The sequence below is a fragment of the Excalfactoria chinensis genome, chromosome 12 (genome assembly GCF_039878825.1).
Source record: "Excalfactoria chinensis isolate bCotChi1 chromosome 12, bCotChi1.hap2, whole genome shotgun sequence".
Lineage (NCBI taxonomy): Eukaryota > Metazoa > Chordata > Aves > Galliformes > Phasianidae > Excalfactoria > Excalfactoria chinensis.
The window spans coordinates 13,261,961-13,278,973 of NC_092836.1; the positions used below are offsets into that span (position 1 = coordinate 13,261,961).

A 17,013-nucleotide genomic window follows, 5' to 3' on the forward strand; every position below is an offset into this window, starting at 1 on the left:
CAGCAGTCAGCAAGAACACTTATTCAGTATTAAGTTACAGTAAAGAATTGTTGACTCTGGTATAATTGAGAGCGAAGATAAAGTCAAGTCAGTGAAGTTGGCTTCAGCTTGCAACATTTCAAAGACAGCCTCTAAATTCGTTTGGATCTTAAAGATGAAATCTTATAGAACATATTTGTTAACAGTAAAAATGCTTCTCCATTAAGTAGTTCTTACTGAAATGCACAAAGTTGAGTTAGTGTCATTTGCTTCTAAGTTAGATTTCATTATAAATAGTGCATGTTAACAAACTTTGACCACTTCATGCCAAGTGCTTTACACGTTTCTCTTTAATTGCATTTTGCTAGAGAACCAGGTTACACAAGCCTGCAAAGAGTTCTGGGAGTACTGTGTGCCATTATGCACTTAGGGGTTCCTTAACTGCACGGTAATATGTTCAACAGTAAGGTGTAAGTGGTGAGGACAAAGAAGTGGCATAAACATTACAAAATAAATAAAATAAAATCTTTAAGATTGGTAGTATAAAGACCTAAGCAAAACAATTAAACTGTGAAGTATTTTTCAGCTGTGTGAGATGAAACAAACTGAAGTGAGCAGTGCTTACAGTAATGCCATCATTCTTAGGGACACCCAGACCTGCAGAGCAGTCCCTTTCCTGCAAGTAGTGCATGCTGCCTGATGCTGGACACTCACTGTGGTCATCTCACATCACACTGGTGCCGGGTTTCAGCTCCACGTGCAGCTCTGGTGCTTGTTCACAACACTGTAAGAACAACAATCAGCTTGTGGGGAGGATGCTCTGCAGACACGCTGTGGGGTTTGGTGTTTTGGTACAAAGGGAACAGGAGAAGAATGGCTGCCATGGGAGAGCCCTACTTGGACACACACGTGGTGGGTGAGCCATACTCCTGCAGCTCCTCAAGATGCTGTTGGTGTATGTCTGGGGAATGGGGGAGGCTGTCTGAGCATTGCTCATCTACCTCCATGCAAAGTTACTCTGCTGATATTTTCTTCAAAGTTGCTAAGCTGTTACCTGGTTACCACAGCCTGGTAACCACTCAGGCAGATACGGGCTTTTTCTTCCCAGCAGGTAAGCGGGTGACCCTCACTGAGTCGGTCAGCACTAAAACCACTCAGCTGCAGGCCAGGATGAGGCTCTGTGAGAAATGTATTTGAAGTGTTCAGAGGAAAGCTGGGTATGAGATATGATTAGTTCTGACAATGCTTATTCAATTTAAAATATGCTTAACCAGTTTAAAAATAAAACCACAGACTCCCTTTGACTGCAGCCCAGTCCTGAAGCTATTTCAGCATGCGCTGCCCATCCTAGCACTTATATTCTGATTTGGCTGTAACGTGGCTATTAATAGAGGAAAAGTTGGGGGTGCAATTGGTGAGTTGGGCAAGCAGACCAGTGGCCATGTGCTGGTGGGTCAGCCCAGCCTGGACCACCATCCTGTCTACATTGCTACTAGATCCACTTGCCTCTGTGCTGGGAGAGGAGCACATCAAAGGTGTAGATATAATGTTACCTCTTGCCAGACCAGCACTTACCTGGCACCTGCTCAGCTCTGCTGTTCTGTACAGGCTCTGGGGTCCGTAGGAGCACAGCGGCAGCTCTGTGAGCACTTACTGAAACAGAAAAGGTAAGAATGGTCTGGTCTTGGGCTCAAGAACCACATTTGGGTTCAAGTATCATCAGCGTGGTAAAAAGGGAGAACAAACAAACAAACACACAAAAAACCCACCAATGTGTAAGACTCTCATTTCCAAAGATACCATGGTTGCACAGCCTTACAGAGAAAGGAGAGGAACCCAGTGACATGCTGACTGTGCTACCTGAGCAGGCCAGACACATTGTTTGCATGGCAAGCAAAACTCCCAGGTCAAAGGACTGAAAAATAGGTACCTTAAAAATCACAGGCAAAATTCATCCCCAGTGCCAGTCTTGTTTTGTGACCAGCCACCGTATCCACAAAACCAAGTGTCTCTTTTAAAAGCAGTTTCAGGGCTCATTCACACAAACAGGTGCTCATGCAACTGCAGGCATAAACTCCCTGGCTCCGGGTGCAACATGTACCCATGCAGTGTGCCTGGTCACTGAGCAGTGCCTGCTCCTCGCTCCCTGCTGTGCCTGCATCTCACATAAACTGAGGGTAGATTAGAGAAACCTAATACGCTCTAGGACTGTAAAGGGATTAATCTCACATAAATCTTCACAAAAAAACCCCAACATTAGTATTTATTTACAAGCGTTTTATTTTCCAATGAGAAAACAAACCTCCTTTTCTCTTGTAGCAGTAAAAGTCTTCTCAAAATTCTGATGGTTTTGGTTTTGCATTTAAAATCCCTTGCTCTACAGTTAACCTATATCCTTGAGCTCAAATAAAAAGCTAAAAGCACGTATTTCAGAGGAGGGCTTTTTCCATTTCATTACTAGATACCTGTTACAGGGGCAAGATGCATACCTTCATCTCACTGATACCCTGCTGTATATGTATAAACATCCTGACCAGCACAAATGTCAAACAAATGTCAGCAATCTTTTATCGCTGCTCTTTCTTGTCTTTCTGGGGTGCAGAACACCTATGGCAGCAGATTGCAGGCTGGGAAGAGGCGGGGCGAGGAGCACAAGGCTGTGGGTTTGGAACCTGGAAGGCCACTGTGAATGTTAATAATGTCACTTCATGCTTTTACAGGGCTCCTCGTGCTTAAAGCACCGCACAGACTGCTAGTGATTAGTGATCTGATGTTTCTGAAATGATCAGCAGTGTCATTTAGGCTGTCATTAGGACACAATTAGCAGCCCTCTGATCCATGTGCTGCAGCCCAGAGCAGGCTAATGGGGCTGCAGGGCAGCAGGAGGACTCTGCTGCCTCTCCTTGCCCTGTGCCCACTGCAGCTCTGCATGGAGCTGGGCTGTGGGCAGGGCACAAAGCACCCGTTGTGTCCTGCCTGTCATCTCAGAATGAGGGGATACCAGAGTGCTATTGGGAGCGTGCATGCAGATCTGGCCATCCACTGCTCCACCGCTTTATACTCCATGTTTCAAAACAATTCTATTTATTTACTTACTTAATTACTTTGCTTGGTTTATAGAGCACTTGTGAAGCTACTGTGGCAAAGGTCTCAGGGGTGACAATCTGGAATTTAAGGGCAATACATGGTGAGACCCTTGGTGGAATGGATGGCACTCCGGCAAGCTACGCTGACACATCTGGGTAAGATGAAGAATTGAGCAGACTGTACTGTAGCCAGTTACTGTAGCTGACTGAAAGCCAAGGTCTGGCTTGGATGGTGTTCCTGAACCCAGTAGCATCCTTACTCCATGCTTAGGTAGTGAGATCTGTCACTCATGTGCTCTAGATACTCGTGTTAATTGCATAAATGATGTCAACAAAAATGACATGTTTTTAAAATGTTAGAGTTGCTCTTCTGAAATGGTCCAAGTACGTATTTTTAGCTTCTACAATCTCTTCTGATTACACCACTTGCAAAGGTATTGTATTTCTTGTAGTATCTAGCTATAGTAACGTGTTAGTAGCTGTACTACCGCTGATTCCCTTGCATAAAGCACTGTAGAATATACTTCAAATACTGGCTTTTTGTGTGTCACACAAGTAGTCATTAATACCAAGGGAACAGCACGCTACTGTTCCAGGTTTTCTAAGAACTAATCCTATCGCTCTCTACCAGCTCCTGTTGCCGGCTCCACAATGCCTTTATTATTTATGCTTTTACTCTTGAAAACTCAAATTTAGATCTGAAAATTTTCATGCTTTTGTTTTTTTTAAAAAATAATTAAAGCAGGCAAACGGACCCGATGTAATCTGCATAGCGTGCACCATGGCTGTGAAAGCACTGCTTGTTCTCTGAAAGGAGGAATTCTTCCAGCCAGCGTCTCATGCCCCCTCCCTGTGCGGCCGCCTTTCCCATACACTTGGGGGACTTGCTGCCAGTCATTGGCTTGCCCTGGAGGTTTGCTACAGTGATATTATGGTTTGCTGGTTGTCTATGCCTGGCAGGTTTGTCTCTAAGCATAACCTCAAGTTTAGTGTTTTGCTGTTCTGCTGGCGATTGCTTTTGCCAAAGCACCATCCTCTCCCTGGGTGCTCGGGGTACACATTGCTCCATCTTCACACGGCCTTCACAGCAGGCTCGCAGGGATCTTTTCTCCTCCTCTGCCACCCCACAGCAAGTGGCATGTTTTCAGATATGTTCCATCCACAAAGGATTTGAATGTTGGCCTAGCATATTTTACTGGTACTTGAATGGCCTAAAGAAAGTATTTGGAAAGCGGCAGATGCCTTTGGAAAAGACTGAAAGAGAAAAAAACTAGACTAGATGGGGATGTTAGCAGGTCAGCTGGCCCAGGAAAACAGAAAAAAGAGTGCAGTGCAGAAGTGGTTGCCAGCAAACAGCCGTGTAAGCCCTGCCTCAGCAGCCACCAAGCTCCTCCCAGCCCCTCTGCTGTGACACACTCAGCCTGTCTCTCTGCCTCAGTCATTCTGTACAAGAACTTCAAACTGTGGCACAGATCATTCAGGCAAATCAGACTTCCTAAACCTGTTTGTTTTTTTCTTTCCCAAACACATAAAAATAGGTATTGTCTGAGGAGGAACAAGGACCAGGTACTACAGCACGTCATGTGGGGTTTTTTCACATTCTGTTAAGGTAAATGAAAAAGCATATGCCAGTAGGAGGGAAAAAAAACAAGACTTCTTCCTGTACAGTCACCACCAGCACCCATTTGCATGCAGCAAGTAAGGAGAGCAGACTTCCTCAGAACCAGAACAGTGTTGTGGATAGGCAGAGGGGACATACAATTTACTGACAGCTTTCACAGTCCTTGCTAGCAGTCCTCAGTCCTACACTAAGAGACAGAGAACTCGAGAAAGGCAAAAAGTCTATGTGGCTGCTGAAAAGCAAGCAACAATGTTGCAAAATCAGTTGATGCAGTTCATAGCCATCAGTGAGATGGTCTCTGTAGACACTCACTGCTGTGGTACAAAGCTTGAGCCAGGCTCCAGTGACTGACCATTTTTTAACCAAAATAATCTTTTACCTCAATTTTTATTATCTTGGAAGTATTTCAGGGTAAGTGGTAGGCATGCTCATAACTTAGAGAAAGAAAAAAGGAAATAACTTACTAAGGCAGAAAAAAGGAAACAGCTCATTAAACTTACTAAGGATGGAGGTGAGTCAACCTGGACAAGTGTCCCAGCAGAAGTGTTGTTGCTTTTACATAAGCCGCATGAAGATTCTGTAAGCTTCTGGAAGCAAAAATGTGAATCAATACATATGCAAGAAATTTACCACGAGAGAAGATAGGGCCCATTTTATCTCTGCATACAATCTACCCCTACTACAGACAGATTACAGGAAAGGGAAATAGGGCAGCTAACATCTCAACCAACACAGGAATCTCAGCACTTCCTGGATGCTTACTTCCAAATGTCTGTATTTGCATAAGGAGATACTAATAGAAATGTCCACTCTGCACTGAAGTGAGAATGCATGTGAGTGCCCTGCAGCAGGACAAGCTGCGGCCCACCCTCCGACCCAGCAGCAAGCAGACAGGACAGGAACTTTGCTCCTGCAGCACCAGCGAGGACTGTGAAGTTCTGGGGCAGCAACTTGATGACGTGCAGCAGGGTGAGAGAGGAGGAGAAACAATAAGGGAAATCGGATAAAACCAGTATTTCTCATGGATAATAATACGTGTATCAGTTACTTCCAGGCACATGTACCCACCAAGGTAACCCTGGATAGTCCATTCCACTGCCTACATCCACATTCATCTCATGGTGGGACCCGAGTTTGTTAGCAGATGAACAAAGACTGAAATGATAACATTCATCTCTACGTTCTTGCCCTGACATGGTTATTCATTAGGAGTTCTTCCTAACGATTGTTCAGTTCCTTCCTTCTAGGGAGCCACTCCTAATTCTCTTCTATTCAGGTTATTTAATGAGTCACTGACTTTAATAATAATTTTTATTAACCCTTCCCTTACACCGCTAGCAGACCGCAATGCGTTAACTTCAGAAATGTTTTATTTCTATGCAACTTGTCATTCCTAAGAGTACCAAACCTAAATATCCTGTGAAATAAGCACTCAAGATGTTGATTTGTCCTTCAATCAGCAACCGTTTGTTTCTTAAGGATCATTTGAGCATGGATCTCTTAAATGCCTGTTTCAAAGAGAGCAACATGGTTAAAGATTTGACACTGAATAGTGTATTGAAAGAGCACGTAACTGTCCCTTGGCTGTCTGTGATCAAACCTTGTACTTCACACAGCCGCAGTGTTGATTATGCATAGGCATGTCTGAGCAGCTGCTTTCCATGCACCTCATGCTTGGCTGCACTTGCTCCTCTGACCAAGTTTTGGGTAGTTTTGGGGTAGTTAGAATTGTTAAGTCCCTTCTCCTGCATCTTCTGTCCTCATGTTAGCAGCGCTGCCATATTCTGAATGCTTTTTAGAACGTTCTGTGCTTTATTGTTTAGATGCTGTCATAGTATGTGATTGTTTACTTCGGGAACCACGCTCAGACCTTTACAAAAACGGACTTCTACTAAGAAATGTATTTCCCATTGACTACTTCCACAGCCCTGTCAGTATTGCTGTCCTCAGGTGGGGGCATTCACCTCAGGTGCCAATCCAGCCTGAACCGAGTCTCCTAACATGTTTTTGACATATATATGAATATCGGTGTGAACGGACAGCACACACAGCTCCCTGTGTTCCTGACACCCAGCACACACTACTCGGGCGCCGTGTTATTCCTTCGAGCAGCCAACTGCTGAGGCACAGCTCCGGGCCTTTTTCAAATGATTCCACGCAGCTGCAGCCAAGTTACCCCGTGTCGCCGCCGGGGTTCTCCCTGCCGGTTTGCGCGTACATTTATCTGCCGTCACGGCGAGAGGCCGAGCCCAAATCCGAGCGCTCGGCCCAGCCACCCTCAGGCCGGGCAGGCGGCAGTAACTGCTGGGCTCCGCGTGACGCGAGGACGGGCCGCAAACAGCGCTGCCCAATAGCGGCCGCGAGGGCCCGCCCGGCTCCGCCAGAGGGAGCGGCGGCTGCGCACGTGTCGGGCGTTCAGAGCGGCGGGGCCGGCAGAGCCCGGCGGTTACCCGACCCCGTGGAGGGCGGGCAGCCCGAGCCGCGGGCAACAGGTGCCGGCAGTCCCCGGCCCCGCGTGGTGCCGGTAGCGCTGCCCCACCCGGCCCGAGGGAAGCGGCCGCCCGGACCCGTGCCCGCTCCGCCCCGAGGCGCGGGGCCCGCCGGCAGCGATAGCGCCGCCCGGAGAGGGGCGCGGGGAGCCGGGCCGAGTCTCGCCAGGCCGAGTGGCGCCGTTCTGCACCGCGCGGGCTCCCACCGCCCGCCCCGATCCTCCGCCCCCGCGCAGCCCCCTCCCCTTCCCCGCCACCCGCTTCCGCCCGCGGCCCCGCGCTCCCGCGCATGCTTGGGTTATGCAACAGCCGCGGCGGGCGGGCTGCGCGGGCCGCGCCGCGCCGGGGCCGCAGGGCAGGGCAGGGCAGCGCGCGGGGCCGTGAGGGCGGCGGCGGACACCGAGCGGCGGCGTTGGGGGCGCGCTCCGCCCCCCCCCCCCCACCGCTTCCCACCCGGCTCCGGAGCGCGCGCCCCGCGCGGTGAGTGGCAGCGGCGGCCGCCGCCAAGTCCCGCCCGTTCCGCTCTCCCTGCTGCAGGCGGCGGCGGCGGCGGGTTGGCTTCCTGCGCTGTGCCGCTCCCCCCTCCCCCCGGCAGTCGGAGCCGCAGCGGCAGCAGCCCGGATCCCCGAGCCATGGCTCTGTGAGAGCAGCACATGGCGGCCGCGGCAGCCATGAGCCCCCCCCTGATCCATACGACCCCCCGCTGAACGGCCGCCCGCAGCCTCCAGCGCCGCCCGCCCGGCCCCGCCGCTCCCACCGCCCGCCCGCAACTCCCGGCCCGAGACCCGGACCGCGCCGCCACCACCGCCACAGCCGCCTCCGCCGCCGCCGCCGCCGCGGGGCCTCCGCTCGCCCGCCCGCCGCCGCCGCTGCCGCCGCCCGGTGCTCACCATGGGAGTGCAGGGCTTCCAGGACTACATCGAGAAGCACTGCCCCAGCGCCGTGGTGCCCGTCGAGCTGCAGAAGCTGGCGCGGGGCAGCCTGGTGGGGGGGGGGCGGCAGCGGCCCCCGCAGACCCCGCTGCGCCTCCTCATCGACGCCGACAACTGCCTGCACCGGCTCTACGGCGGCTTCTACACGGACTGGGTGAGCGGCGGGCAATGGAACCACATGCTGGGCTACCTGGCGGCCCTGGCCAAGGCCTGCTTCAACGGCAACATCGAGCTCTTCGTCTTTTTCAACGGCGCCCTGGAGAAGGCCCGGCTGCACGAGTGGGTGAAGCGCCAGGGCAACGAGCGCCAGACGGCGCAGCAGATCGTCAGCCACGTCCAGAACAAGGGCACCCCGCCGCCCAAGGTCTGGTTCCTGCCGCCCGTCTGCATGGCGCACTGCATCCGCCTGGCCCTCATCCGCTTCCACATCAAGGTGAGCCCCGGGCCCGCTCCGAGCGCCCCCCGGCCGGCCGCTCGCGGGCGCTGCCCCCCCCCCACCTCCCGAGCGGGGCCGGGCGGGGCGGGTTGCGGGGCCGCGTTAAGATGGCAGCGGGGCCTGCCCTGTCCCTGCCCGGCGGCCGGGGCACCGCGCGGTCCCCGCCGCAAGATGTCGGCCCGCGGGGGCGACCTCGATCCGCGTGGATCTGCCGTTCGTACCGCCGAGCGGGCGCTGCGGGGCCTCTCCGCGGCCGGGCCCCGAGCGGAGCCGCGAGGCCCCGTGCCACCATGTTCTTTCGGGGCCGGACTCGGCGCACTCAAAATGTCCCTCCTCGGCCCGGCGCCGCTGCCCGCCAGGAGTTGGGAGGGAAAGAAAAGCGGCCGCGCTCGGAGCGGCGGCGCGCGGCTCTGCAACAAGTCCCGGCCGGGCCGGCGCGCTCCAACTTGCGGCGGGCGGTGCCGTGGCGCTCCACAGGGCCCGGAGCGGAGCGCTGAGCGCCTCTGGTCGGCGCTGGCCCGGGGGCGGAAGGGCGGCCCGGCGGCGGGTGCGGCCCTGCTCTGCCTCGGGGAAGCCCCGCTCGGCCCGGAGGCCGCGTCCGTGCCTCGTTTCCTCGTCGGGCCGTAGCTACGTATGTGGCTGTAGAAGCGCTGCTGAGAATTTGAGGCGCGGTGGAAGCGGCTCCCGGCCCACGCGTTTTCTTGTAGCGGAGAAATAGTCGCTTTCACCGAACACGAAGTTACAGACAACGTGCATCAAGGGCGGTAACCTCGCTCTGGTTGTGGATGCATCATCAATCTCAGCTCGTTATGGAGATGTGGAGATCCTTAGTGAGAGTGGCCTTTGGGTAACATAAAATGCGCACTAAAATATGTTACCGCGGTAGTACAATAAATAGCATGCGATACAAAACCACTGTTGTAATGGTGATAGGAATTGGATGTTTGGGTACGTTGGACTCGCTCTGACATAGGCAGTTACACAGCGGTTCCTTTCTGCTGAAGTGCTGCTCTTGTCAGCGGTGTCACCTGTAGCACCGTGTTTGCTCTCAGGCTTAGCGGCAGCATTAGCTGCTTTGCCGTTCGGTGGTAATAGGCCTTGTTCCTAATCTCCACAAACAGTTTTAGGATGTGTAGTGCTGGGCCTCTTGTATAATCCTCATAGAGAAATGGAAGGGAGTTCAGTTTTGCTGGGCGCAGGGTGGTGTTTGTGTGTGGTGAGCCAGCCGCGTGGGGCCGTTCCCTGCTGCTGGCAGTGAGGCAGCATCGAGTCCGTGCTGTGCTGTGCTGGCAATGCGCAGGGGATGGTGTGCTCTGCTTGATGCCTCTGTGCAGCTGTCAGGAAGCTGCTTGGGTTGGTTCGCATCCAGGGTAGGTGGTTATGGTGGCAGCGTACATAATGTTATCCGTTTGGTCCTGTTGCTCTTGAATCATATTCTTGTTTTGTTTTTCTTCTCTTATGTAGTTTAATCTCTTTAGAAGTTGGCTTTATTGCATGGATCTTTCCCATTCTCCCCCCACTCCTTTCCCAGCAGCCCCTCTGGTGGGCATGCAGCAAACGGAGCTCACACGTGTGATTGTTGTTTGCACGTACGGGTGACTCTATTTACACATGCACGAGGCAGATACCGATTCCATTGCCGATCCCAGTGTTATCTCACTGTTTACTTCGAGCAGTTGAATTTGAGAGTACTGATTCACTTTAAATACAAAACTCATTTTCATACTTGCAGGAAACATTTGAGCCTTGAGTGGAAGGCGTCTGTGCAGACCTAGGGACTGGCTATGGGCTTAATCTAATTTGGTAATGAGAAAGGAGCGTATTCCATCCAGAACAATTACAGATCGCTTGCAGATGGTTTCAGCAGGATGCAAAAATAACAGGTTCCTCCCAGTGACAACACGTATCCTACGGGCTCCTGGCTGTGCTGTGACCTGGTGTTTGTCTGCTTGAGGGAGGGGTAGTAATTCCTAAAAGGAGCTTTTTTAACACAAAAGTATGTTTGGGAAAACTTACATATTTCATCACCTCAGATCTTAACACCTCCCCTACTTTGTTGGGACTTTATTCTTAGTGTCAGAACACGCACGTGCTTGCTACTTGCAGACTTCTCCCTCTGGTCCAGCATCTCTGTTTGCATGAGATTTGGTCTCAAAACCCGCTCCGATTCCCACCCTATTCCATCGCAGACCTGTGTGGCTGCCTGGTTGCAGCTGCACCCTCTGGTCCTCCCTTCTGGGAGCTGCCGGCCCCGGCTCATGCCCTGCACAAGCTCTGTGCTGCAGCTTGTCTGTTCTGGGACACACAGCTCTCCTCCTTGCAGCCACCCAGTGACTGGAGTGTGAGTTGTGGTGTTACATAAAGGGCTCCGGGCTGGGAGCGCTGTGTCAGAGTGCAGGAGGGGGTGGGGGAGCATGGAAAGGAGGAAGCAGATCTGAGCAGGCTTCCTCTGTGTGTGCTGTGTGCCCACAGCGCTGCCGGAGATCATAGCAGAAACTTGCTTGGTGTGCACTGGTGGTTGGTTGATGGTTGGTTTAAATGCTCATGCATAATTTAAATTGATCTGCCCTTAAAATAATAATAATTTAAAAAACAACAACAACAACAAAAAACACCAAAAACAAAAGCAACAGGGGATGCCTTAATTTAATACAAAGCAGGACCCTTCCCTGAGTTGGTTGCGGTTGAAGTTGTTGCTGTGGCACTTAGAGCTGTTCCTGCTGTGTGTGCAGGGGACAGGGAGTTTACTGGGAGAATGAACACTATCTTGATCCTCACAGACACAATTAACTTGGAGAACCACTGCAGTATGAGCATGTTTCCAAAGAAGTTGTATTTTCGTAGCGCTTCAAGAAGGAAGGTAGCATTGGGAATAGAGCTCCATGAGCTTCCCCTGGCAATGGGTGCAGCTCTGTGTGGGGTGCTGGGGACTTTGCTGAAAGGGAGAGGCTGCTTGGGAGAAGCACAGCGTGAGCAGCTTGTGTGCAAGGCTGTGGTCAGTGCTGGGATAGGAAGTGCCTTCAAGACGGCAGCAGGCAAAGGGTGGTCACACGAGGCTCACTGTCAGGGTGAGCTGGTGGCTGGGCTAGGCTGTGACTGCAAGCAAGCAGCAGCTCTGGCACTGGCACCACCGTTACAGTGCATGCACTGGCTTTGGCACACGGTTTGTGCTTTCCTGTTCTGGTACAGCTTACTGTGTTCCTCGTTACAGGGAAGTGCCTGGTGAGACTGGGTTCGTGCAAGACTTGTGAACTGCTGGATGCTGTTTGTGTAGATGGTGAAGGCATTGAGTGGTCTCAGGGGGATCTGAAGGTGGGAAGAGGAAGCAGTTGGGCTTCCCAGGGCATGTGGGCATTTGGAAGTTTAAGAAAATAACCCCTACTGCCTTGGGGTGGTTTGTTATTGTTAGAACAGGGCCGTAACACTTGCTAAGCGATCTTGTGCTGGGGGTGCTGTTGTGGGGCACTTTGGCATGGAACTGCTGAGTAGTCGCAGCCAGGGTCTGTTTCCCGGAGCTAACACAGGCCTTGCTGCAGTAATGTGTTTAGAGCTTGAGTGTTCCTGTTAATAAACAGTTACTTCAGATGGGCTGAGCAATGCATAATGCACTCCAATGTGTAGGCCTGCAGCACTTGGCATCGTGCTCCCAAGCACTCCTTGCAGCCTGTCTGTATGTGCCGTGTCATCGGATTTTCTAATTACTGTAAATATTCTGCAGGTGTTTCAAACGCACGTTTACGGTTTCAGAAAGACACAATATATCATCATGCATGCACTGAATCGGTGCTACCATTTTGCACTGTCGCTAATTACTCTGTCTTCCACTACAGGTTGCACAAAGCATTGAGGATCATCATCAAGAAGTAATTGCTTTCTGCAGAGAAAAAGGTTTCCATGGTTTGGTCGCGTATGACTCCGATTATGCATTGTGCAACATCCCATACTATTTCAGTGCCCATGCCCTAAAACTGAGCCGTAATGGGAAAAGTCTCACAACAAGCCAATATCTAATGCATGAAGTTGCCAAGCAACTGGACCTGAATCCAAATCGCTTTCCTATTTTTGCTGCTCTTTTAGGTAAGTAAAGTAATACAGGAACTCGATGCTACTAGTCAGACTTATGATTTCAGTTCCTATTAAATGTTTTAAAGCGTGTGTGTGATTTGACAAAGCATCTCAGCAAAACCATCCCTTTGTTTTAGTCATTTTGGCTGCTTTTGAGGTAGGATTCGATTTATCTTATTTATTTTTTAATGAGGTCGAGCAGATGCCATGATTTGTAGCGACCTTTGAGCGATGCAGACTGTGGCTGTGTGGAAACAGGAGTAGGAAGTAAGAATTCTGCAGAGCTCCGCATTGCCAAAATGTTCTCAGTGTTGGGGGCGGAGAGGGGAATTCAGGACACTTGGTGGTTCTGCTGGTTCTGATCTGACACTGCGCGCGAGGTTTGATTTTAATCATACAAATTTCAGACTGAAAAGCGAACTTCTGTATCTTCAAAATAACGTATTTGAAGTGCAGGTTTTTGCATTGCAGGGACTTCTGTGCCTCCGGATCAATATTGAACCAATGTGACAGCTACGTCAGGAATTCAGGAAAATTCCGTAGATCACCAAGTGAATGATCAGCTTCCCTCTGCTCCACCGGCTGTGTTTGAATGGTTGCTTAGCCCTCCTGCTTCTAAGGCTGAGTGGTGCAGGATTTTTAAGGACAGTAGATCAGACTAACTTGAGTTTCACATCTCTGCTGAAATGGGGCAGTTCTAACATGCTGTATTCCCCCTGCAGTGCTGTGGCATAGCTGTTGGTCAGGCAGTCTCAGGTGGAAGAGTGAATTAATGGCTAATAGAGTTCACTCAAACTAGTAAGATTTGTTTCTAGGAGTATTCTGACTTCATGTGGGTCAATAAGCATGGAGTAGCCATGTTGCTGTTTGTGTTGAATTGAACGGAGAAATTGAGCAAACTGGATTTTCATTTTGTTGTCTCACTGACTTTGTATTTTGGTGTGGGTGCGTGATATAACCATAAGTCTTACTTGAAAGCTGCGGATGAGAGAGGCTTATGCGATACTGCTTTAGCATAATGACATTTTAATAGTCTTTAATATTAAAAATTGTTTCTAGTGCAAGCAGGTACCTTCTGCGTGGAAGGGAAAGAAACACGGTGTCTCAGAGCAGAAAGCTGCAGGTGTTGGACGAGCTGGAGCTGGGTTTTCTTAGTATGATTTTTTTCCTATTGAGAGTGGTTACCTGCTTTCCTGGCTGTGGGGAAGAGTGGCAGGAGATTGGCTGAACTGCAGCTTAAAAGAAAAGCTGCGTAAATTACACTGCACACTACTATTGTTGGGCTTTGTTTTGGGTTCTATAAATAAGTTGTTGAATGCCAATTCAGTGAGTAAGAATTACTGTTTGAAAAGCAGTTTCACAGTTGCAGATACGCTTTATAGAATTAATGTGAAGTGTGTGTTAATGATGTTGTTTTAACTTGTGAGAGCCTTACAGTTGCTTGGCCAGTTGAGCCATGTTTCATTAAATGTTGTGCAAAAAATATACTGGTAACTTTTGTTGGAAGACAAAGCTAGAACAGAAGATATTCAGAGTTCTTACTGTGATGAGTAATTTGGTATATTAGTGAATGTTATGAAAGCTAGGTATTCGGTGATAGAAACAGAGTTTGTATAAGCTTACAACAAACAGATACTGTTGGATTAGAAGTACCAGCAACGTTTCTCAACTTGGACATCCTTAGGAACAAAGTAACTTAGTTTTTAATGAAATATTGGATGCATTTTTGCACATAGTTGTGCGTAGTGTGTAATGTGTTAAGCAGGCAAGCTTATTCAGATCTATTATTTGTTATAATATATATATACATGTATATATATATATCATATATATGTATATATATGTGGTTTTATATATATAATCTGAGGGCTTGAACATCTATTTTGTGTTTGTTCCCATGGCCTCTTTGGGCATCTTTTGATTGTAAGTAGAATGAAGAAAAGCACAATGGGGAAGTAAAAGTGAGCACTTGATTACACAGAAAGGTGTATGCTCTTCAGTTCTGGGCATGATGACCCAAATTACTGCTGGTGCTGGTAGTTTGGTTTGGAATAAATTAATGCATTCTGAAGTAACAGCAGTGAAGCTGCTGTTTTAACACTTACTAACAGTTAGACAGTGATGAACAGAACTGTCAGAAAATCTCTATTGGTGTTCAGCTTCAGGTCTGCAAATCACTTTCCCTGTGTGGAGTCAACTCAACTACTTGTTTTCAGATACTTTTTTGTCATTAACCTCAAGGGTGAGCTTTGGGGTATGGAAGAGATAACAAGTCTTGAAGGATTTTGCCAAACATTCAACAGTAGGAGGGGCATGTGAAAGGACACCTAAATGGGCAGTAAAGGGAAACATTCTTCATGGCAGATTCTTTGGGATTGAGTTACATTTCTGGATACCATCCCCATATGTGAGTATCCAGCTAAATGTTTTTGTGAATGTGCCAACCAGGCGGATATTAAAAGGAAAGGTTTGTATGTTGGTTCTAATAGGTTTTTCCATCTTACAACTATCCATTCAAAATTGGTTTAACAAGTCTGACTACATAATATAAGAGCATCCTTGTCAGGCCGAGTTATAATGTGACCAGGATAATGTGCCTGCTGAGAATGTTCCTACAAAGAGTTCAGTCCTAATCCCTGTTGAAGTGAACAGGGAGTTGACTTCGGTTCTTTTGTAACTTTAGATTCAGGTACCTAAGAACTGTTTAAAAAACAAACCAAAACAAAGCAATGGTGAGGGGGAGTGATAAAAACAAACACAGTGTGAGGTTTAGGGGTGTACACCAGTGAACTATTTCAAAAGGGCAGTGGCTTTAATTAGTTTCTAATTGCTTAAAAAAGAAAACAACAAACAAACAACAAAAATAAAACAACCTAAGGCATACACTATAATAAGCCATTAAAATGGGAAAATCAATATATGTTGAGGTTGTTTCAGCCAGGTCAAGAAATAGAGGTTGCTTATATAACGTTGATCTCTTTCCCACTGTGGCAGTACTTTGTAACATGTTTCTGGGTGCGTAGGCTCAGTCTGTTTCTCAGTAAAGTTTTAGAACCCCACTTAAGGTAAGTACAGCATCACCTATGACCTAAGCATGGAAGGCCCTGCTGCACTTCAGCATATTGAATTCCAAAACCTTGTGCATAGTGAGAATTGATGGAGTGGTCTGACTGTCAAATACACGTGTTTGAGAGCATGGCATTAACTGAAATGACAGATGGAGACCAAACAGGATTGAAGCTTTGGTTAGAAGGGAGAGAAGCCCTGACTATTTTCAGATAATCTTAGAATCTGCAGGAGTTGCCATTAGTACAGAAATGTGTAATGGTCCGGCTGTGACTGATTTTTCTCAGACCTGCGTTATGATGGTTGTCTTATCCTACCTTGATTAGATTAGTCAGAATGTGGCTGTTACAGACAAACCTGTTGAATCTTTCTGGGGTGACTTTCAAGTTTAGTTCCTAATGAATAAAGATTACAATATCTTCCTGGTGGAGACCTCAGGAAGAGGTGAAGTACTGATTGGACAAGACTTCCCTCTCTAAAAGATATCCTCTACCAGGCAATGGACGGCTTCCTTAATTTTCACATTAAAAGCAAATTTGAATATTTTCCAGGCAAAATATTAAGAAAATTGTTGTGGTTGCATTGTTTAAGTGAGTTAATTGTCCAAACTGAAATGCAGAAAAATAACCCCAAACCGTCCCACCTCCAAGTGTATTGACAGTAGTAAAAATGATACATTCACTGCTCATCTGCTACTTTATCAAAACCAAGCATTGAGGAGGTTTGTAAGTTTTCTACCAAAAGTGTAACAACACTTTCTGTCTTGTTCTTTATGAAGTTTGGAGTGACAGACACTGAACTCTGTCAGAGGATGATTAGTTAGCCTTCAATTAGTTCACATGTTCAAAGTGTGTCCTTCTAAGATTTTTTTAATGAACATAATGTGCTCTATGAAACAAAACAATCTTTTGAGTGATCTTCCATGTGTTGTGAACAGTCTGGTAGTGAGAGCTGTCATCTTTGCTCATTGGAACAAATAAGGAAGTTCTTAATCAATTCAATGCCATCAGCCCAGGCTCTTGTCTGACTTGATAGGTCAGTAAAAGAATCTTCAGTGACTGGTAACCTGCTAGGCGTTACTGGAGCTGCTGGCATTCCTGAGAGCTAGGTGAACGTGCCTGCTGTGTCATGGAGCAGCAGCTCTGATGTCTGTTGCTAACAGCACATGCTGGGGTGCAGGATGGGCTTTATGACTTCTTGGAGAGCAGCAGTGTGTGTTCATGCACCACCGCACCCCAATTACAAAAGCCTTTTAAGAATCCTCTGATAAGCTGTGCCAGAGGAGGTAGATGCCGTGTGTTGTGGTTGGCTCCGTTGCTTCTCTAAGTGACCTGGGTTT

At 48.7% G+C, this 17,013-nt stretch overlaps 1 protein-coding gene and 1 long non-coding RNA gene across 4 annotated transcripts in view; one reads left to right on the forward strand and one right to left on the reverse strand.

Annotated features, from left to right (window-relative positions):
- Positions 1 to 635: 635 nt before the first annotated feature.
- LOC140257661 (uncharacterized) lies at positions 636 to 8,200 on the reverse strand. Of its 2 annotated transcripts, XR_011905096.1 has the most exons (4): positions 8,066 to 8,167; positions 5,187 to 5,273; positions 1,555 to 1,632; positions 636 to 763 (listed from the first exon to the last, which is right to left on the reverse strand). It is a non-coding gene; the product is annotated as an uncharacterized lncRNA (long non-coding RNA). The 2 variants fall into 2 exon arrangements; XR_011905097.1 differs by lacking the exon at positions 5,187 to 5,273 and having other exon boundaries at positions 8,066 to 8,200.
- Positions 7,864 to 17,013, forward strand: part of FAM120A (family with sequence similarity 120 member A) — a 47,436-nt gene continuing 38,286 nt past the window's right edge. Inside the window, exons 1-2 of one of the 2 annotated variants that reach the window (XM_072347112.1) lie at positions 7,864 to 8,540; positions 12,374 to 12,620. In XM_072347112.1, coding sequence (XP_072203213.1) covers positions 8,067 to 8,540; positions 12,374 to 12,620 — 721 coding nt within the window. In that variant the 5' untranslated portion in view covers positions 7,864 to 8,066. The remainder of the gene's footprint in view (positions 8,541 to 12,373; positions 12,621 to 17,013) is intronic. The other variant, XM_072347110.1, reaches the window with a different exon arrangement.